Genomic DNA, 23,872 nt, shown 5'->3' on the forward strand with positions numbered 1-23,872 from the left:
TCTATCCCTTAGGAATTTGTATTCTTCTTTCTGCAGATGGTTTGTATTCTTCTAGTATCTATCACAAAGTACCTTACATAATGAATGATTTCATCTACATTTATCTTAAAACTCGTGTTAAATTATTACAAACAGGAGAGCATTTTGCCATTCTTTACAATAACTTCACAGAATTGTGGTTCAATATTTAAAATAAAAGACAATTACAGAATTTTGAGAGAAGTGAATAGACAGTATAATTTTAAAGTATTTTGAAAGTAGATAAATTAAGTGGGGAAATTGGCAGCTTGGATTATATGAAAAGAAATAAGTCACAGAAAAAGAGAAAAAGTAAAATCCTAATAGTGAAAGAAGCAGAGACTGGCACTTACATAGTTTTTACTTTATGAGCCAAGTCTTTCTCTCATTTTACCTCCAGAGGTACCATGACTATGTTTAAAGTGGCTTTCCCAAGCGAGTAAATAGTGAAACCCAGATTTGAACTAAAGACATCTGACTCTAGAACCTGTGTTCTTGGCCAAGAAAAATAACTATTTTTGCTAGATTAATAACCATCCCGGATAACATATCAAGTTCGTGAAATATAAACTGATAGAAGATAAAAAATTCTCAGAAGAGCAATATCTTCATTAAAAATGTAGTAAAAATGTAAAACGTGCTTGGTGATAAAAAAGTATACGCACACAATAAGATACAATTTTATTTTCTATTAACCAAGAAAGATAATATGATAGTGTTACAAAATAACCTTTTTTGTTTTTCTGCATGTTCATTAGCTTTCTTGCAGATTAATCATTAACCTTGAAATTATGGCCATACTTGTATATAGAAAATGGTTGTAGAGATACACATACACAAATTTACTGATAGAATGTTTCTAAAAAGACACATAAAAAAAGTAGGTATTTCTGGAGAGTAGGATGAGAGATTCAATAATTCGGAGACATTTTAATTTTCTTCCCTAACTCTTCTGTGTACTTTGAAGAATTAATTATGATCATGAATTATTCTGTAATACAGTTAATGGACACAAAATATTGAAAGACTTTTTAATATTATTAGTAGCAATGGTAATCTCTAGCATTTGAGGCAGCAATATAATACTTGGGAAATTATCTAAATTGTTGTTCGTGAGAGTGTAAATTGGAAGCAACATCAATATCTCAACGGAAAAAGGGTCAAATAAATGCCACTAAGAAAAATTTATACAATGTCACATAATTAAACAGGTAAATTATGGAAAGTATAGTAACATGGGAAGGAGTATTACAGTAACTCCAAGTCTAAAACAAAACACAAAATGATATACAATGATTTCAATGACAAACTATATATGCTATGAGCAAGAACTTGAAACAAAAATCATACTATATTGGAATTATGGAATATTTTTCAAATGACATTTTTAGAATTATCCTGGGAATTCAGGGTAAAAAGGAACATGGATGGATAAAAACATTCTTACATTATAGGCATTGTTAGGAATTTATGCCACTTTGAATTCATGTGCACAAATGCTCAGTATTCTAATGAGTTCAGTTTAAAAGTACAGTAAAGATGGCAAACAGTTTTCCTCAATTATGCCAACCTCAAAGTTCTCCAGACATTTGTAATGACCATCAGTGAAACTGACATTGAACTCAAGAGTTGTAAGTAAAATATGGTAAAAATAGATTTTTGTAAAGCATGTTTAAACCAAGATACTGATGAGGTCAGAGATGAAGAGGTCAGGGACCCAAAAATTAATGAACTGAACTGAGAATATTTGGGAGGGATTCTCCAACAATATGAGTGCTTAATTATATTCAATAGTGTTTTTCAGATTTCAAAGCACATAGCTAAAATTCATGATACACGAACTATATGTGTGTATATGTGAACATAAAATCTTTTTTTTTTTTAATTCCTAGGGAAACTCAGGGTAAGGTAGGGCAAATATTGGCACACCATTTTTCATATGAAGGCTAAATTTCAAGGCAGTTAAGTCATTTGTCCAAGGAAAGTATAAGTTCTGCCATTTTGAATCATGGTAGTAACCAAAAATTTTAAAGGACATTTAATTTTTATTCCTAAAATATAAAGGCTTTGATGAAATGCAGTTTCTTTTTTTTTTTAAGATTTTATTTATTTATTTGACAGAGAGAGAGAAAGCGAGAGAGGGAACACAAGCAGGAGGAGTGCGAGAGGAAAAAGCAGGCTCCTAGTGGAGCGGGGAGCCCGATGTGGGGCTTGATCCCAGAACCCCAGGCTCAAGCCCTGAGCCAAAGGCAGAAACTTAATGACTGAGCCACTCAGGTGCCCCTGAAATGCAGTTTCTGAATCAACAGATCTGGGAGAGGCTTGGACTTCTGCAGATTTCCCAAGTTTCATGGAGGATTAAAGGCAGTTGGAGGTACCATAACATGGACCAAAAAGAAGGAATTCAGAGGTCAGTCCACTGGTCTTGCCATGATGTCACTTCTTTTCTTCTCTTTGCAGATTAAGCCCTTGTCAACGGCATCTTATCTGCAGCCGCTAGTAAGTATGGCAATGAATAGCAGTGTGACCGAATTCATTCTGTTTGGATTGACACAGGATGCAGGAAAGCAGAAAGCAATATTTGGGGTCTTCTTGATGCTTTACCTTGCCACACTGTTGGGGAACGTTCTCATTGTAGTGACTATTAAAACAAGCAGGACCCTTGGGAGTCCCATGTACTTCTTCTTACTCTATCTGTCCTTTGCTGATGCGTGCCTCTCTACAACGACAGCCCCCAGACTGATTGTGGATGCCCTTTCTCAGAAGAAGTCCATTTCCTACAATGAGTGCATGACTCAGGTCTTTGCAGCCCACTTCTTTGGGTGCCTGGAAATCTTTGTGCTCATTCTCATGGCTTTTGATCGCTACGTAGCCATCTGTAAGCCCTTGCGATACATGACCGTCATGAGCCGCCATGTCTGCAGTGTGCTGGTGATTCTGAGCTGGGTGGGATCCTGTATCCACTCTTCAGCACAACTTTTTCTGGCTTTGAGATTGCCTTTCTGTGGCCCCAATGTGATTGACCACTATTTCTGTGACTTGCAGCCCTTGTTGAAACTTGCGTGCATGGACACTTATGTGATAAACTTGCTAGTTGTTTCCAACAGTGGAGCCATATGCATGGTGAGTTTCATAATCCTGCTTATCTCCTATGTCATCATCTTGTACTCTTTGAGAAACTACAGTGCAGAAGGAAGGCGAAAAGCCCTTTCCACCTGCACCTCCCATTTTATTGTGGTTGTCTTATTTTTTGGTCCGTGTATATTCATATACACACGCCCAGCAACCACATTTCCAATAGACAAGATGGTGGCTGTGTTTTATACAATTGGGACACCGTTGCTCAACCCTCTGATCTATACACTGAGGAATGCGGAAGTGAAACATGCCATGAAAAAGTTATGGTGTAGCCAAGTATAACTTCTATTGATACATGATATTCAGGGATTCTAATGTGTATTTCCTTAACAGCTTGGTTTTCTTCATAGACAGGAAAGATAAAATATTCTACTTGGGGGAAAAAAAACAATAAATTTTAATTGCACTAATATTCTGTATATTTGTTTTAATATCAGTAAATATTTACAAATATTATATTTCTTATTCTGAGAGGATTGCATTATTATAGGATTACTTACAGTCCCTAACCATATTGAACAACCTATGATGGCCCTTAGTTGAATGCCATTGGTATCTGATCATATTCACGTGATAATTCAGCTTCCTGTACAAATTTGTCTTCAGAAAGAAAGTACTGACTAGGGAAAGAATGATCATGTGTGTGTGCACAAACCAATTCTTTCTCTAGATTTTATTCTAGTCTTTAAGAATGTGGTCATAAGAGCTAATCCATATGGAACTGGAACTTAGAGAGTGGAGGATGCTGTCTTGAGAACCTGGGACTTGGAGAAGGTGTTCTGAGAAAATTCTGCTCTGGAATCTATTCCTGAGCCTGCCTCGCAGGGGAATATACATGGATGGACGCTCAAACTCCAATCAAAGCTAGAAATCTCAGTTAAAACCTGGACTGTCCCTGGAGAACCTCTCAAAGGTCTCTGAATGATGAGAGAAGGAGAATCTCGTACTTGGCAGTGATGGGCGGTATCAGCCAGGAAGCTGACTTTTGGTGGGGTCCTTCCCATTGCTCTTCTCAAGGGAGAAGGAAGAGACAGTGAGGGTGTTTGGCAGCAGGAATATGCAGAAGGGAGGATGAAGGGTAGAAGGGAGACTAAAGAACCATGCACAGTGACGAGCAAGAAAAGGTAAAAGGAAAGTGGGAACTTTGTCCAGGGTGGAGAAAGAACTTTGCCTTCTTGTATTTTGAGAATCACTTCTGGGTATATGAACATTTTCAGGGAGAAGAAAAGTTTCAGAGTATCTCTATATTATTGACCTAGTGTAGCTTAGCTTCCTTGGCTGCCATGTTTGTTCAGGTATCAGGAAAAAGCTTTTTGTTTTTGTTTTTGTTTTTGGTTCCTAACAGTATCTGCAAAATCAAAATTCAGATTCCTTGGAAGAACCCAGGATTGGAAAGTCTGCTTTAGTGCTTTCCAGTTCTGGTCTTTCGGTTTTATATGAGAATGTTTCAAAATATGTATTTTCATTTCTGAAGATCACCTACTTGATATGTAGAATACCTACCTACCACCCCCCCCATCATAGTCTCATAATCAAGCACTATTATGTGATGCTCTTTCAGTACCTGAGTTTATGATTCCCATCAAATTGGTGCCAGGGAGTATTACTTTAGGTGATAGAGGCTAAGGGGAAAAGAACTTCATAAGTATGTGAAAAATTTCTGCCAATGGAAGACACAATGTTATCATGTCCCACCAAAGATTCCCAGAATTCCTACGTAGGAAGTGGTGGTGGAATACATATTTAAGTCCCAAGGAGGACGTTTGTCAGAGAACAAATGAGAACATTTGAGAAATGTGTGTTTGCACTCACATAAAGGATACACTTTTATGAACAAAATTTGTATAATTAAACCTATCTGTAAATGGGGAAAAATTCAAAGCGAATTGGTTGGAGAGTGATGTTAGGAAGTAGTCATGCGGAAAGGGGAAAAGGAATCACTCCAAGCACTGGAAGTGGAAAAAGGAAAGGAAGTCTGAAAATCAATCTTTGATTGGCAGGGGGAAAAAAAAAACCAGAATAAAATGACCTCATAAAAGAGCCGAAAGAGCTCTCAAAACCCTTTTGTGACTGCAGTGGTAAGGGGAGCCCTTTCCAGTTCCTTTCATCTCTATGTTCAGGTTGGAGACTTCTTGTGCAGCTTGGGTTGTCCTAGCGTTCACCTGCTGTTTCCTTTTTCTGAGGAATCCCAGTACTATGTTGCCCGTTGTCCAATACTGAATATAATGTTTCGTATATATTTGTGCAGCTTTTAGAGACAACAGTAGGGAATTCCAGTGACTGCATTATGTCCAGAAATTTAAAACACTACATTTTCTTTAGAAAAAATGAATTAGGTTGCTTTTATAATTTTTAATAATAATCATTAGCTGTGGAAAATGGAAATGAGTGCATTTCCTTGCTTAAAAAATAGGATAATATTACAAGGGAGTATGTAATTCACGTTAAAATCATTTCTCCTTGCATCTCATCTCCCGTGTCCCCATTCCTACTGTAACTGGATTTAAGATGTATTTTTAGCTTTTTCTGCATCCTTTTCCTCTTTGTTTTGAGTCTCCCATACACATAAAATTCTATTGGAAATGTTTTTTTACTGACTTTGTGAGATAGGTTTCAACTTTTTTTCCCCAAATTTGTACTCATTTATCTTAAAATAATTTATTTGCATATGATTAATACTTTCAAACTCATCATATATTAAATTACCAAATATATATGGTTGAATTTCTTTACACGATACTCTGTTCTATTCACGTTTGTTTATTCTGTAATTTTAAAAATTACTATGGCTTTATGATATATTTGCTCTCAGTTCTTCTCCCCCTGTCCCCAAAAATCCTTTGACTATTCTCAGCTATATATTTAACCATGTGGAGTTCAGAATCATGTTCTCAGTTTCCATGGAAAAAACCTCCAGAGATTTTGATTAGGAATTCACTCAGTGTGTCAATTACTTGGGAAAAATCAACAACATTAAAATGGGAGTTCTTCCCATCGTGAATTGTATAACTCACTTGACTCGGTCGTTGCGTGTTTGTGAAGATGTTTAGTGTTTTTCATGAAGATTGTACATGTGTTTGTTACATCTCTTAGTCTTATTGTTACTGTGAAGGAGATTTATTTCCTTTTATAATTGCTTTTTAAGCCTACATTCGGAGGTATTATTATGCTGATTTTTGGCTAAGCTCTTTTAATAAACACTATAATCTGTCGGATGATTGTCTTTGTTTGGCGAACTAGGTGAACTCACCAGACAGTATTGGGTTGTGTTGTTTCATGTTTGGTTCTGATTGTTTTATTTCCTTCTACTCTTATTTCATTGCTTGACACAGAATTTCCAAAGTGACAGGCTGGTGGACCGAATTTATCTGAAAATTTGTAAATTTGTTTAACCCAATAATTGTTGTTTAACGTAAGGTTTTATAAACATAATCAGTCATCAGTATATTGAAATAATAAAAATTTATGTAAAATATGAATGCCTGACTTCTCTTGAAAATCTGAGTGTGGGACAGATTTGGATATATGCTCCTCAGAAGGCAACAACACACCAGAGCTTAGTCTTGGCAGACTCTCAAAGGGGACAGGATTTGCTCCCTTTCTACAGGGAGCAAATGTCTTAAATTTCTGCTTACATGTCTTTGCACAGCTTGGCTCTATTCAGTTTTTTAAAATCTTCCTAATCTCTGTAAGTGTATGAGGTTGAGAACTTGGCCTTAAAACTCCTAGTAAAATATATAATAATAGCAGCTGTAAAAAGTGGCCTTATATTATTCCTGGATTTAATGGATCTCTCAGAATTAAGTGTGATATTTCTTTCAGGTTTCTGGGACATACAGTTTGATCACGTTAAAGAAATCATTTTACTTTTAGTTTGCTGTGCTTTAATTATAAATCAGATGAAATTTTATCAAATCCCATTTTGGCATCTCAGAAATAATCTTTCTTGGTTTAACCATGGGATTTGATTGTCAGAAAATCCCAGTAACAGAAATCAGCAAACTAAGGACTGTTGGAAAGCAGAATATGTAGAAAATTCCAGGTCTTATCTGCTAAAATGTATTTAATGAGAAATGGAGGCATGCTATTACTTGAGAACTAATTTAATCCTCTGTAAAAAGATGTGAACATACTGACAGTGGACCCTACATTATATGATGACATAGTCACAAAAAGCTCTCAATAATAAATGAAAAACAGAAAACTAAAGCTAGCATCACACTATTACTTTGATTGACTTTTATCAAGTTCTAAAATGTTACATATTACACAGATATGAAGACATGGACCTCATTCTAAGGTTCTTCCCAGTGTTTATATTATGTGATATAATAAAATAAAGACCATCTTAAGAGTTATCAAAAGACACAAGTCATGACACCATTATGGATTTTTTCCTCTGTATCGATAAATGGAAACAGTTTTAAAATATAAAGCTAAGAGGAGTACTTTACTGTGATATATTTTCAAATTCTGTTGTAAAGTTCCTTCTACAATCACAAATTAAAGGACAAATGGAAGCTAGCTGAAAAAGCTTTTCACACGTATTCCCCCAACTCCTCTATAGCACAGAAGTGAGAGTCAGTCAATTTTTGTGAAGACTTTTTGAGTCTTGGTGATTTTTAAGAGACAATAACATTTATCCTCTTTGTGGTTTCAGGGAGGGTTGGCTGTCTTTGCACTACATAATTTGACCCTATGTGCATTTCTGATCTTGCTTCTTGCCATCCTCTTCCTTGACCATTATGTTCCTGGTCTTTCAGAGTTCCTTGAAATTACCGCGGAAGTCCTGCTTTAGAGTGTCCCTTTCTAGAACATTCGCCCCACTAATCCTCACATGCTGTTTCCTCCTTATCATTTTTGCTGTTTATTGATGTTCATCACTGAACATATCGATATGGTTCGGCACTTTTCCTCAGAAAATCTCAACAGAATTCAAAATCAGCTGAAATGTTACCTGGTAATAGAATCCTTTTCTGCCTACCCAACATGAAGTACCCTCCATAAAATAACCAAAGCCCTCCACATCCACCGATGCTGTTCTAATGATCACTCTCTGCCTTCTGTGTTTTTTAAAATTTAAATTCAATTAGCCCACATATAGCACAACATTAGTTTCAGATGTAGAGTTCAGCAATTCATCAGTTGCATATAACACTCAGTGCTTATCACATCGCGTGCCCTCCTTAATGCCATCACCCACTTATCCCACCCCCCACCCACCTCCCCTCCAGCAACCCTCAGCTTCTTTCCCATAGTTGAGTCTGTCGTGGTTTGTCTCCATTTCTGATTTCTTCCCATTCCGTTTTCCCTCCCTTCCCCTGTGGTCCTCTGTGTTGGTTCTTATGTTTTTCATATGAATGAAACCATATGATCATTGTTTTTCTCCCACTGACTGACTTCGCACAGCTTAATACCCTCCAATTCCATCTATGTCCATGTAAATGGTAAGATGGCATCCTTTCTGATGGCTGAGTAATACTCCATTGTTTATATATACCACATCTTCTTTATCCATTCATCTGTTGATGGACGTCTCGGCTCTTTCCATAGTTTGGCTATTGTGGACATTGCTGCTATAAACATTGGAAGGCAGTCGCTCCTTTAGTTCACTACGTTTGTATCTTTGGGGTAAATACCTAGTAGCACAGTTGCTGGATCATAGGGTAGCTCTAACTTCTTGAGGAATCTCCATACTGTTTTCCAGAGTGGCTGTACCAGTCTGGATTCGTATCAACAGTGTAAGAGGGTTCCCCTTTCTCTGCATCCTTGCCAAAATCTGTTGTTTCCTGAATTCTTATTTTTAGCCATTCTTTGTGGTGTGAGGTTGTATCTCATTGTGTTTTTGATTTGCATTTCTCTGATGCCAAGTGATGTGGAGCATTTTTTTTTTCATGTGTCTATTGGCCGTTTGTATGTCTTCTTTGGAGAAATGTCTGTCCATGTCTTCTGCCCATTTCCTGACTGGATTGTCTGTTTTTTGGGTGTTGAGTTTGATAAATTCTTTATAGATCTTGGCTACTAGCCCTTTATCTGTAGTGTCATTTGCAAATATCGTTTCCCATTCTGTAGGGTGCTTTTCAGTTTTGTTGAATGCTTCCTTTGCTGTACAGAAGCTTTTATCTTGATGAAGTCAGAATAGTTCATTTTTGCTTTTATTTATTTTGTCTTTGGAGAATGGATGCTGAAATTCTCACCAAGATACTGGCCAAAAGGATTGAATGATACATTAAAAGGATTATTCAGCAGGACTAAGTGGGATTTATTCCTGGGCTACAAGGGTGGTTCAACATCTGTGATTCAATCAATGTGATACACCATGTTAATAAAAGAATGGACTATAACCATGTGATCCTGTCAATCGATTCAGAGAAAGTATTTGACAAAATTCAACATCTTTTCATTGTTGTTTTTAATATTTGAAAATTGTCTCCTTTTTTCACCTAACCATCTGAATTAGGCTATTTGGGGATGAAAGTTTCTTGCATTCTATAGTCATTCAACAGACCTTAAGGGAAACTTAATTGGCATCTGCCAATCATAAATAGACGAAGGTCTTTCCATCAAGATGTCTGGTATATTAGATGGCAATGTTAGCAAAAGTCAAATGGTAATCATGCAAAATAATTATACATTGGATCATTTTTACAAAGAAAATAAAAAAAGATGTTGACATAGGGAATTACAGAAGGAGTGAAAGAATCTATAAAACAGTCATGGGAGTTGCTCTCTGAGGTAAGGACACTTAATCTCTTAGTCCCAGACTGTAAATTAAATTCAGCAACCACCTGAAGAGGATGAGGCTTGTTTCAGAAAGAAGTAAAAGCACTGAGGTGAGAAAATCACACAGAACTCTGGTGGCAGATGAAAAAGTTCACCACCTGCTGATGCACAGTGAGGGAGGAGGCGAGGTGCTCCAAACGGGGCAGGAGATTTACTGGCAGTAGAAAGATTAATCAGGGCATTTTGCTACAAGGCAAGATGTTTCTGAAGGCAATAGGAAGCCAAGGAAGAGAATAAAGCAGGAAAGTATCGAGATCTTTTAAAAACCCATAATCCTTAAATCCTAAATCTTAAAGGAGGTTCACATATTTTTTAAAGATGAATTTATTTATTTGAAGCAGAGAGAGCACGTGAACAAGCAGGCAGGGGAGGGGCAGACAGAGAGGGAGAAACTGGCTCACCTCTGAGCAGGAAGCTCAGTGCAGGGCCTGATGCCAGTCATGACCTGAGAAGGCAGACACTTACCGCGCTGCACCACCCAAGTGCCCCAAGTAGGTTTGTATCTTTAAGAAATCCCTCTTGCTCCTGGTGGACAATGGAGAGTTTATTTCTCGCACTTTTCAGAATGAATTTCTATTTTTTTTTAGCATTGAGTGTTCTTAGCATGACAGTCACTTGCCAACAAAAGTCCCTCATTTCCCCAGTTTCTTCATGGATTTTTTCACCTCAGCGTTCCTCAGGGTGTAGATTAAGGGATTCAACATGGGTGTGATGATGGAATCAGACACAGCCATTGTCTTGTCTATGGGGTAGGTGGCCACAGGCCGCACGTACAGGAAAATGCATGGCACAAAGAACAAGATGACCACGGTGAGGTGGGAGCCACAGGTGGAGAGGGCTTTGGGCCGCCCTTCAGAGCTGCAAGACTTCAGGGAGCAGAGGATGACCACATAGGAGGCGATGAGGATAAGGAAGATGATGACACACATCACCCCACTGTTGAGGACGACTAAGAGACCCAGGGTGTGGGTGTCCATGCAGGCCAGCTTCAACAAGGGAAACAAATCACATATAAAGTGGTCAATGACATTGGGACCACAGAAAGGTATTTGATACGTGAAGAGAAGCTGTATTACCGCATGGATAAAGCCCCCCACCCAGGCCCCTCCCAGCAGCAGGCAGCACACCCGAGGGCTCATGATGGTCATGTAGTGCAGGGGCTTACAGATGGCCACATAGCGGTCGTAGGCCATCACGATGAGAAGGATGATTCCCACACCACCAAAGAAATGCTCTGCAAAGAGCTGGGTCAGGCAGCCTTCTAAGGAGATGGTAGTGCTCTTGGAGAGAGAGTCCACAATCATCTTGGGGGCAATAACAGAAGAGTAGGTAACATCCAAAAGGGACAAGGAAGTAAGGAAAAAATACATAGGTGATCTGAGACTCTGACTGGAGATTACAGTTACCACAATGAGTAGGTTTCCCAAAACTGTGGACACGTACATGATTAGAAACACAGCAGAGAGCATTTTCCGCAGCTCTGGGTTCTCTGTGATGCCCAAAAGAATGAATTCAGTCACATTGTTTGGATTTCCCATTTATTAGGTTCTAATATACACTTCAGCTGAGAGCTGGAAAACCTAAAAAAAGCAACATGTGATTTATAATTAGAGGTGATTTAGCCTCTTGTCCTTCCAGGACTTCATGGACGTTGTTTGTTGTTATTCATTTATTCACCATCCAAGCATTTGGATCTTAAAATATGCTCAATAAAATGTTTAAAAGGTAGATACTTCATTAATGCCAGCTTATCCCATGACAGTTCTCCTCTTTCTTTAAATGGGTCTTCCATATGAGATACAGTTTTTCTCCCATTATTATTATTATTATTATTATTATTAGTCAACCTTTTTGAGCACCTCCCTTACTCCAGGTACTGGATCTACCCATGATTGACTCAAGAGGATGGAGCAGACCCTCATAGAGTTTAGGAAACAACCAAGGTTGCATAGCTCATGAGTGGTGAAGCCAGAATGTGGACCATATTTTCTGAATCCAGAGTCAGTGCCCTCAAATATTAACATTTTTTCTCTAGTAGTTACTCTGTGAGTATATCATTTACCAATCACTGCACTAGTTTCATTACAATATATTGTCCTGTTTTATCTTCAAACAGAAGTGGGTTATGCTTCCTATGCTCTTTTCCAGACAATGTGACAATTCTGTTGTAATTTTGTGCTTTACCTGTAATTATTAAATGACCAAAATATACCTAAAACTCATGACTATATAACACCTGGGTAATATACTGTTCCTTGATGAAGGTTACAAATAGGGATGGTCCGGCAAAGATCCAGGTCACACATAATGACTCAACTGTGAATCATCCTAGGGCATTCCCTTGATTTCCTCTGTTCCCTAAATGAAGCAAAGGATTCTGGAACCTAGTCACAACACCAGTTAAGCAATTAGGTTTTAGGTGTATTAACTATGTTGCTGGGCACTGTGCCATGTATGACATAGTATTACCTCACTTAAGCCTCATGTAACCACATGAAGTTAAGTACCACTGGGACTCCCATTCTAAAGAAGAGAAATTGAGATCTTGGGAAGTTAAATCTCTTGCATAAGATTAGATAACTAGTGTGCTGTGGACTAGCCTTTTGATCCCACAGCTCAAACTGTTAACTACTCTGTTTCACCAGTGCAGAAGAGAACAAAGGATGGGATGTGTCAAGAGAGTTACTATTGCAACCCAGAAGAAACCCTACAAAGAAAACATACCTTGTGTTACTACTGGGAACTTTAAAGCAGAGACTGGCTGCCCTATCTTAGGAATTTTCTAAAGCACAGCTGCAATTCTTATGTGGATACTACCATACTGTGAATGCTGAGAAATTACTCTTAAAATTCAGCGACCTCACTCCCACCCCATCCCACCTCATACACACAATGCAGAGCTTCCACGGGAGATGGTTGACGTGAAATTTCTTCCCACTGTGTAACCTCATCCTCTCCCTCCTGACCTAAGAACTGAGATCTTGCTTGTGAGGAACCCTGTGAATTACAAGGAACACCGACTCCAGAGTCAGGAAAATAAGAAGTAGGCTTCATCCAAGCTGTGTCTCGAATGCGGTCTGCTCATGGGGCATGTAGCTGTCACCTCCTAGCCTCAGTGTCCTCATGTGTAGTAAAAGGATGGATACTAGCTGAGTAAAGCAGAAGGGCTCTGTCCTCTTCAAACACAATCATTCATCTGTCAATTGCATTAATTGTTTATGCCTCTGGGTAAGGTTTTCTTAGAGAGGTGATTCATTTCATGCTTAAAAGAAAAAAAATTAAAAGCCATTGCTCTAAGCAGCATCTAGTTCTCCATCTGTCTTACGGCTTGGAGGTTGAGAGGGTCCATATTGATATAGTACAGATTTGAATTATTCAACCTAACATTCAGCTCAGTCACTAGCGCCCCTCCACACCTGTATTCAGCTTCATTTCTCTGTTCCCCTCACTTTATTTATTCCACTGTCATCCCATACATGTCCTTCCAGACTCCTAGCACTTCTTTCCACAACTGCGTTTCTGTTTGCCGGGGATGTCGCTGGATCCAGGCACAGCAAACTTACTGCTAAATCACAGCCAGTCCACTTACTGGCTTAGTGATCTCAGCCCCTGTAAGCCTCAATTTCTGCAGTAGCACATTTAGTAAAAGAGAAACACAGATACAAACTCATGGAATGAGAGAGGGGACAAAGAGAGGGCAGAGGGTAGGAGAAAGGGAGATAGAGTGAGAAGGAAGGAAGATGAGAAGTGAAATTGAAAGAAAGTCCATTAGAGAATCTCCTAGTAATTCTCTGCAGGTACATTATCCATCCCTTTTCTTGTTGCTTGTGAGCAGTTTCTAGATACCTACTTGTTTTATTTACCAATTTTCAAGCCGAAGTACACACTCATTCATTTAGTTTTGAAAAATTTGCAGAAAAGGACACAAAAGTAGATCAAGCAAAATAACTTAATCTAACTCAAGTTAGAACTCAAGTTCATAATCAGGTTTCCTCATTCAGCGAATAAGTGTTGCTTACAGATAAAGCAAACAGGTATTAAGCATGGATTACTCACGTACTTTAAGAGTAATAGCTGTGTATGTACTTATTCAATGTGATTGATTAATTTCATGTTACATTTTGAAGTTAATTTCTAACAAATAATTCTATGAATTGAGTAAAATCTGCATATGATATACTTAAAGCAAATAATACAGGTGATTAATAGATCTGAGTTTTTACAGTTGGTCAACAATGGAAAGTCGTATACATAAAGATTCTAATGTTATTTAACCCAAGATCTTACCAAACTCAAGATTTGGTCACAGAGAGTCCAGGAGCCAGGTGCAATTTTTCTAACTTGGTTTTTCTGACTGTGGAGGCAAGCTCGCTGGGACATAAACAAGGTAAAAATCATACAATTATTATATCTTAGTCAAATTTGGAGAACTCAAAAACTAATGATATACTGTATGGTGACATAACATAATAAAAACTTTGAAAAAATTTGGAGAACTAGGATTTGTATTGCTTTCAAAGAGAGATGTAAAACACAAGACTTAAGTATTTATGATCCTGAGGAGGGAATAGCCTTTCTGGTTTACCAAGGGATTTACTTTCCTTCTAATTAAGGATGATTGCTACAAGATATGCAAGTACGGTGTTTACCGAATCATTCCGGCATCTTTTTGAACCCTAGTTGATTGTATTCTTAGACTGAAGTAGAAAACCGCTCTTGTTCACCTTCTTAGAAGACACATTGTGAGATTAAAGTTCTCCTTTTTCATGGTGGACCTGTGCTGTGGGAGCCCAGAGAGCCTGTGTGGGCAGCGGTGACATGCCCCAGAGGACACCATGCTGGTTTCATCCCCTGAGGCTGGTTCTCCACTGATGGAGGAGCTATTCCCCGACCCGCTGAATTTGCACCCATCTGCTGTAATAACAGGGTGTTCCCACTGGGCAAGAACCTCACACGGGCCATAGCAATGTCGCTCCACAGCAGAAGTCTAGATCAGCATTAAGCATCTAATTATTTGCTCCCGTATGGTGATCTGTACCGCAGTTACAGAGTGGCCACATGTGTAATCACCCAACAGAGCCACGTGCTTCTTAACAGGCATTTTTCTCTCCATTTAGCATAATCACTTTCTAAATTTCATGAAGTTATTCAATGCCAACTGATATCCCTGAGCAGCTCTACCACATAGTGGAAAACAAGACTTGGTGGCCCTTCTTCTCCCTCCTCCTCCTCCTCCTCCTCCTCCTCCTCCTCCTCCTCCTCCTCCTTCTTCTTCTGCTTCTGCTTCTGCTTCTTCTTCTGCTTCTTCTTCTGCTTCTTCTTCTGCTTCTTCTTCTTTTTACCATTAATTTTATTTTATTTTTTTATTTAGTTTAACATTTTGATTCTGGTGTAAACTTGGTTCTTTAAAAGAATTCCTAACTTGTCAAGATTCTCTACCCTGACGTAGTCAAACTGACTTACAACACTTCTCAGAGTCTTACTATTTCCTGTTTTGCTGTTGCCTATTTTTAATTTTTGTTTCTCATTCATAATCATTTTAGCACCTCCCTCACTGAGCTCTCGGTGTCTTTCAGTTGGACTACCATTCATTTATGTTGATATTACATAACTCCTGTGTCCTTAACTAATATGAAACGGTATATTTTTCCATACTTTTCCAGTGTTTACCCTTGACTTGTCCACGTGTGTATTGCAGCCTCCCAGGCAGCATATGACTCTCAGATGACAAAAAGAAGCCAGCAGTCTTTTATTCTTACTTGAATTTCCATCATTTCTAATTTTCATCAATAATGGCAACTTTTGTCATTTTTAGTAGTTAAGTATTTTGTGTAATACTCCCCAGGAATTAGACTTCTTGGAAGCAAGTGTAATTGTTCAAAACTCGAGTAAGCAAAGGGATCCTTAGAAGTGCAGTTGCCCTGTAGTGGGAATGCCAAGCTCTAGAGTTAACAGATTTTCAGCAGATTCAGGGAGGGGGTTGAGAGATGTACGGTGCTTTGAAAGAAGAAAGGCATTGTGATAATTTAACATAAATTATGATTATCAGGGAATTTTTACATGTTTCTCTGTCAAGTATGCATTCTGCATTACAGGTGATGAAGTGTGACAATTTTGTCATAATTTTCCAACTAGTTAGTCAGATTTTATTTTTAAAAATTTTTTTGTGCACGTGCACATGTGCACAGGTGAGAGAGAAAGTGACATAGAGGGAGAGAACGAGTGGGGATTAGAGAGAGCAGAGGATGAAGGAGAGACAGAGATCTTAAGCAGGCTCCATGGTCAGCAGGGAGGATGAGGGGCTCAATCTCATGACCCTGAGATCATGGCCGGAGCTGTAATCAAGAGTCAAGTGCTTAACCGACTGAGCCGCACAGGCACCCTGTGAGTCAAATTATTACTTTTTTAATAAGTGAAGGTGTAATTGAAATTCAATTAACAAATATTATCTACAGGAATTTATGCACCAAATAAAGCTATGTTTTAGTATATAGGACATTGAACTAGCAAAATTCTATATCAGATTGGATATGAGGTATGAAGAGAAGAGCCAACAGTGACTTAAAGATTTTGACCTGGGAAATTGCTAGGATGGACTTTCCATCAATCAAGAAGAAAAAGCCTTTCCTGAGAGAGGAGCACGGTAGTGGTGGGAGGGTGGGGAGCTGTGACTGGAAGTGGAATCAGGAGTTCATTTCTTGACATTTTGATACTGAGATTTTATACGACAACGAAGTGGAGATTTGGACAGGCGGTTAGATACACAAGTGCATCTGGAATGCAGCTGTAAATGTGTGAATATTCAGCAGTTACGTAACATTTACAGCTATGGGATTGGATGCATTTACTGCAGCTGTGCGTATTGACAGAGGAAAAGAGGACCTAGGACGTACAACCTTAGCAGTCAGAAAAGGCGGAATCAACAGGAGAATGAAGAGTGACCAGCACAGTAGAAGGGAAATCAAGAAACCAAGGTAAATAGGGAACTGAATGGACAAAGTACAAAATCCTCTGGGACTAGGTGAAACTTGGAGCCCGGATTTAACCTACTACTTGACTTGAATGCCACCTTGTGGAAAGATCTCATAAGAGTCAAGTTAACCAAAGGGGTGTAGAAGCCACAGAAGTTACCATTAACCAGGTCATCCTCATCTGAACAGGATGAAGGTGTTGGCTTTTTCCTTTACCTGTTTAGGAAATCGTTCTGGAAATTGGTCTTTATCTGAGCTTTGTCGTAACATTGGCTTAGTTTATCTGTCCACAGGTGTGACAAATCCCCCCTTAAAAATATATTTTTTCAATTCTTTTTAGTAATAAGCCTTTCCTTTTTCCTCCTGGTTTAAAATCCTTTCTCCTGTTTTTCTCTTAAAGATCTGAACAGTGTTGTGCTGTAGTCACAAGGTCTGTAAATGGTTTATTTGACACCTTCTCCAACTAGATTTCAAAACACCTCAAATCTGGCAGCAAACCAGATGTGAACCCTGCTATTGCTACCCAGCGGCCATCTGGAGAGTGTTGTCTACTGCTGATTTTGTCCCAAATACATGTTGCTACCTCTTCCTATAAATAGCAAGATCCTTCCACTTCATCATACTTACTGTTGTAAATGTTGTTCAAATCCGTTTTCATGGAATAGATTATTAAAGTCACTTTACTCACACAGTTTCATTTCCCACCAGAGCACACAATTGCAGGACCATAGGGCTGGCTCATGTAGCTTCTGCTCTTTGGGTGACCATTTCCAATCTCAGAGGGAGGAGGTTATCTAAGCTGATAGAAACCTGAGAAAGCTGCTAGATCCCTGAATTATAGCACAGAGCCATTCCTTAAAATCTCTTGGTTCTCTCTTGAAGACGAGAACATTTTTTGTTACATTTCTGATATATCTCACAGTCCACAAGGCTTTAGAAATTGCACCACATTCAGCTTTGAGCCTGGTTTGGGGCTGTTTTATGGGAAGCTTGCAGACTTAACTTGCAGGGATTTAGGAGGGAGGTTGTGGCTACTGATATAGCCTCTTGACAGAGGACATTTAAATTTAGGTTTTAAATATTTGGTACCTGGATGGGAAAGTATTAAAATGGAAACTCTCTTATGTTTAACGAAGCACACCTTCTAGAGTAAGAAAAACGAGTTATTGTGGGCTTTTGCTGATGTAGAAATCGTATGACTTGTATTTGCACATATATTTACCACTCCTGCTGGTCTTCATTGCTTTCAGATCCAGAGTCCCAGTTGGTAGGACTTATCTGCTCACTAGAGGACTTCCTTAGCCCTCCTTGTAGCGATGGCTGGTCCTGAAGACTCTCTTGAATTTGGTATGTCTGACCGTCTTCACTTCAGCTTTGTTTTTAAAGTTGTTTTTGGTGAGTATTGAATTCGAGGTGGACAGTTTTTGTTTGAGTATTTAAAAGATGTCGCTCCATTCTCTTCTGCTCCACTGGTCTACAGTGTTTCTGATGGGAAGTTTGCTGTGATTTTTATCTTTATTCTGCTATACATAGATTGTCTTTTCCCTTGGGCTGTTTTGCATTTTCTTTTTATCACTGTTTTGACCAATGTATCATGATGTATCTCTGAGTGTGGTGTACATCATGACTTTGTTCCTTGTTTGATTCTTGACTCTGTGGATATAGAGTTTTCATTAAATTTGGATATAATTTGGCTATTATTTCTGTTTTCTGTCCTTTCTCCCATCCTCTTCTATGAGGTTCCAATTATTCATACACTAGGATTTTTGAAGTGTTTTCCTAGCTCATGGATGCTCTGTGTATTTGTTTTCAGTCCTTTGTTTTTTCCCCTCTGTTTTCATTTTGATGGTTTCTATTGTAGTGTCTTCAAGTTTACTACTCTCTTCTGCTGCAGTGGCCAATCTGTTCATCTTCTATTCTCATCTCAGTTATTATGTATTTAATCACTAGCTTTTTAACTTGGCTTTTTTTTGTTTCCCATGTCTCTACTTACCATATTCAATCTTTTCCTCTACTTTTATGAAGATATTTAGTACAGTGATAATAATTTTAATGTACTCATTTACTAATACTATAATCATTGTCGTATTGTATGTGTGTGTGCATGGGGACGTTGAATGGGTTGTTTTTGCTCCCATGTAATGGATGGTATATTCCTGTCTCTTTACATGTTGGGTAATGTTTGATTGGCTGTCAGACATGACAACTTTTACCTTGGTTGCTGGATATTTTTGCATTTCTATAATTGTTCTTGAACTTTGTTAAATGGGACTCGAACAGTGTTATTTTATGATTAAGATTTCCTCCCTATTGAGGCAATGCACTTTTGAATACTTTACTTAGTGCTTTGTGAATTATGAGGTTCTCTATTCTGGTATGTGGGAAACCCAGACTTTTCCAGGTCCTTTGTGGTTGCCAGGGATTGCTTCCTCTAATTCTGCCTGATATCTGAAAGAGACAAAGCATCCAAAGATCTCAACTCTCCACAAGTTAACCTACACATGAAAGAGTTCCCCAGTAAAACCACTAATAATATATAGTTTTAAGTAGACAAATTGTTTCCCCTTGAAAAATAAATATGCAAAACATTGACAGGTAATTTGAGCAAAAAATGGGGGGAAAAGTCTATCAGTTAAATATAGCACCCAGCCACAAATATTTACAAACGTGTATAACAATGGAATAGACGTATCACTGAAGCTGAACACAAATCTTTGAAATAGGACATAATATGTATAAGATTTTGGAATAAAGTTAATGTGATATTTAAATACTGGGAAAAATAAATGATTCAAAAGAGTTGCTAAGACAGTGTGTGAATAGCTATATGGAAAAATATTCTTTATACCATGGGAAATAAAAATAGTTAAAATTTTAAATAGAAAATACTTGCCAGTGAAGTAAAGGAAATTATGGCAAGGTGTATTGCAGCTTTGTGGTAGAGAAGGCTTTTCTAATAATGATGCGAGGGCAGCTGGAAGTGAGCGGCTTTCCTAACAAGATTAAGCAGAGGGGAAAGTTAAGGATTGAAAGAAGTGGGAAGGAAAAAAAGACAGTAAAAGTGGTATTTTCTTAAAATTACAGGGAAGAGAAGGACCTGTCCTTTATATTTTGGGAACCTCTTCTAGTTTTAGGAGTATTTGTGGAAAGACACGAATGATTGAGAAAGTCCTGCTTCATGTTCTCAGAAGAGCTCAGCTTCTCACGGTCCAATGTATTTGAGAATTTTACTGTTCATGACACTTTTCATGCTCCAAGGTTATCAAAACACCACAAGAACAGAAATGTTGGTATTTTTTAAATCTTCAGTCTTCTTTCAGTAGCTGGGAACCAGAGGTCATTTTCTGTTGTAGCAGGCTCCGCTGGGAAGCAATCTGAGAGATTATTTTGAAGATCTTTGTGGGTACCAGATGTGGTACCTAGAGCATTTACTAACCCTGGATAGTTTCCCGAAAAGCTGATTTTCCTTCCTTTTAAAGACTGTGTTTCTAACTTGACCCAGTATCCTGCATCTTAATGTTTCTTTCTTTCCTTCCTCCTTTCTGCCCTATGCTGGAAACTTTCTTCAATGTCTCATTGCAGGAATCCATAAAGACCCTTTTCAGTGCTTATCATTCTCTACAAATGTCCAAACCAAACAAAAAGTAAAAATATTTTTAAAGGTAAATTTCATTCTTTAAGAGATTTAAATCTTTCAGAATTAAATATTATAATTTAAATATTACAGGACTGTGCTAGCCTTATTAGATGATTTGGCTAATTAGTTTGAGGCAAGAACCAAAAATAGGATTCCTTTCTTTATCAATGAGGCATTAGATTTAAAAAAAAAAAAAGGAAAAAGAACTTGTGCGATTTCATTTGCTTTGTGATCCTATTTGTGCCTGTTCCTGAAGTGATTTGCTGTCCGTTGCAGCTGTGGCTGTCATGTGTGTGCTCACATTTTGGGAAAGATGTTAGTATTCTAATTATTGGTATTATAAGAATGATGGTCCAACCAGGGATGTACTGTATGGTGACTAACATAATATCATAAAAAAACATTAAAAAAAAAGAATGATGGTCCAAATCATATCCAAAATATTTCAAATCCAGAAGAAAACCAAAGTGAAAAAAATAAAAACATAAAAGGAGGTATTTTCTCCAAGTCACACTTAGAACGGTCATTAATATTTGAAAGTAAATATTCATATATCGACAGTGAATCTGAATGCCATGACTAATCTGTAATTGTACCATTAGGCAGATTGGACCCAGTCCAATGCAGTCCTATTCCTGAAGGGCAGAGACAACCAGAAATGACACTGATGCAGGCCCTGGTCTCTTCAGCCTTTCAAATGCTGAAGTCTAAACTGATAAATTATTTTGGCTGAATACCCAGACTGAAGCTGGGCTTCAGAGCATCCCTACTTAAAAGTCTTCTGCAAATATGAGAACAGTGATTTGCACATCATCAAGGTACACTTAGGTGCCATATGTGTAAACAGTGGATGCTTCAATGGATCACACAAGTCTTGAATGTGTAGATGGCGCTGTGCCCATGCTCTGAGTGATAGGAAGCAGGAGAAGAGCGATCGCAGGAAGATGTTCTGAGTAAAAGCAGGGAGTTGGCATGAGCTTATGGTTACAGAGAGAGACAGGAGTCTTCAGTTGCAGTTCATGACTGGGCAGGGCACTGGAGACAGAGATACAAAGATTCCATTCAAGGTGGCTGATGTAATGTCTTCAGAAAATCTTTCATTATGTTGGGGGATTTTAAGCCTGTTCAGAGCAGCCCTTTTCAGTAGCTCAGCAGTAGGATTTGGCACTGAAGCTTCTTGCCAAGAAACCATTGTTGCTGAAAGAAGTTGTCACTGGGGACTTGATAAACAAAGGGCCTGTTAGTGTGGAGGTGGTTTCGCACCACACATTCTGATAATTAAAGGATTGCATCAGCCTCGGAGACCAAGAGACCATGTGGGAAGGAGTTATTGACCACAGTTTGCTGTGTACCTCAGGGAATCCACTTTTTCTTTCCCTGTGTCATGAGCCAAAGGCAGGGGCTGGAGTTCCAAGACATCTGTAAGTGAGGCTGACCTAAAGAATACATCATTGTTATAGCTTCAGGATAGATCATGACTTCAAGAAACTATACCTTGGAAAAAAAAAAAAAACCTGGCATATGTGTATAAAAGTCTATGCATCAGCTAGTAAATCATTTTATTAGAACACTTTTAGGTTCATAGGAAAATGGAGAGGAAGGCATAGAAATTTCCCATGAATTTCCTGCCCCCACACGTGCACTGCCTCCTCATTATCAACATCCCCCACCAGAACCATATGTTTGTTACAGTTGAATTTACATCGACACGTCACAGTCACCCATGGTCTGTAGTTCACCTTAAGGTTCACTCTTGCTCTTGTATATTCTGTGGGTTTGGACAAATGTATAATGACATATATCCGTCATTATAGTGTCATACAGATTGTTTTTACTGCCCTAAAAATCCTCTGTGCTTCACCTATTCATCTCCTTCCACTACCTCTTCAAATTGGGTGTTTAAATTATGAAATAGGATGAAGGTAAATCTATTTTAATTAGGCTATCTTTTTTAGTTCTTCACTTCTAAGAAGTTCTTTAAGAGGTTCTGCAGGCAGTCTGTTAGAAGGTACCAGGTCCTCTTAGGACTCAAGGAGCTGGAAGTTCATCTATTTATAGGGGTTTGTAACCTATCAATAAGAGAGTAAAAAATATGCATTTCATTATCATTTTCCAAACAGAAGATCTTATTCTTGACTAGGCTTTTGAGCCCAGGCCATATTCTAGGGAACAAAGAACTTTATGATACCATGCAATTCTCTAATTCATTACCATGCTTCGCCTAACCTCCTACAAGTCATCTGTAATTAATATAGGTATGTAGGAGTAGATGGAAATATTTGTACATGTATGCTTCTTGTTAATAAAAGTGGAATCATATACCTCAAATCTAACTTTCTAGATCCCATATTCTAATATTATCTAGTAAATAAGGGAAAGTTCTTCTGTTTCATAGAAACTCTTTTCCATTCACAGGACATCAGTCTGTTTTAGTGCTCAAAAATTTTATTCTAAATATGACACAGATAAAGTGGCTAAGAATTGGCAATTTTTAAATTTGAGTATAATTGACACACAGTGTTAATTTCAGGCGTACAACTTAGTGATTTGACAATTTTATACATTATACTGTGTTCGCCACATGTATAGCTACCATCTATCTCATTATATTGCTAAAAATTGCCTTTTTTAAATTGACAGTGAAAAATACAGACCCAGATTGTTTTGTGGACTGCAAATTTATCCGTATTTTTAAGTAAAACAACAACAGCAAAATAGAACATTTTTTTAACTTAATTCTCCCCTCATCAAGTGGATGTATTTGATCTGTTTATAAATGTTCTAGTCTCTTCTTTTTTGGCACATATTTGATTGCATTTCCTGGACCCCTTGTGGAAATTTATGATACTACCTTGTAAAGCTAAATATTGCCACATACTGCAACCTACCAATTACATTTGTAGGAGACATATTTAAAAATGTTCATAGTTATTGTTCATAGTAATCAAATATTCATTGACAGGATAATGGGTAAATATATTTTGAAATAATCATACAGTAGAGTATGTTATGACAGCAAAAATAAATCCACAATTGCATTTAAAAAACAATATAAAACTTGGTAACATACATAACGTTGAATGAAAAAATAAAAGCGATTCCTAGAAGTCTGCATATAGTCTGCTATGTTCTTTATTTTTTTTGTTTATTTTTTAAAATTATAATAATATTTTTTATTATATCATGTTAGTCACCATAAAGTACATCCCTAGTTTTTGATGTAAAGTTCGATGATTCATTAGTTGCGTATAACACCCAGTGCACCATGCAGTATGTGCCCTCCTTACTACCCATCACCGGTCTATCCCATTCCCCCACCCCCCTC

The 23,872-nt window shown here is 37.9% G+C and overlaps 2 protein-coding genes across 2 annotated transcripts; one reads left to right on the forward strand and one right to left on the reverse strand.

Annotated features, from left to right (window-relative positions):
• The first annotated feature begins 2,523 nt into the window (after positions 1-2,523).
• Positions 2,524-3,438, forward strand: LOC113246444 (olfactory receptor 4C11-like). Its single transcript, XM_026487053.2, has one exon. It carries the CDS (start codon positions 2,524-2,526, stop codon positions 3,436-3,438), a length of 915 nt encoding a protein of 304 aa, XP_026342838.2.
• A 7,133-nt stretch (positions 3,439-10,571) lies between these two features.
• Positions 10,572-11,477, reverse strand: LOC113246466 (olfactory receptor 4C6-like). Its single transcript, XM_026487072.1, has one exon. The coding sequence runs from the start codon at positions 11,475-11,477 to the stop codon at positions 10,572-10,574; it is 906 nt and encodes a 301-aa protein (XP_026342857.1).
• Positions 11,478-23,872: the final 12,395 nt, after the last annotated feature.

Source organism: Ursus arctos, unplaced genomic scaffold (genome assembly GCF_023065955.2).
Source record: "Ursus arctos isolate Adak ecotype North America unplaced genomic scaffold, UrsArc2.0 scaffold_23, whole genome shotgun sequence".
In the NCBI taxonomy this organism is placed as follows: Eukaryota; Metazoa; Chordata; class Mammalia; order Carnivora; family Ursidae; genus Ursus; species Ursus arctos.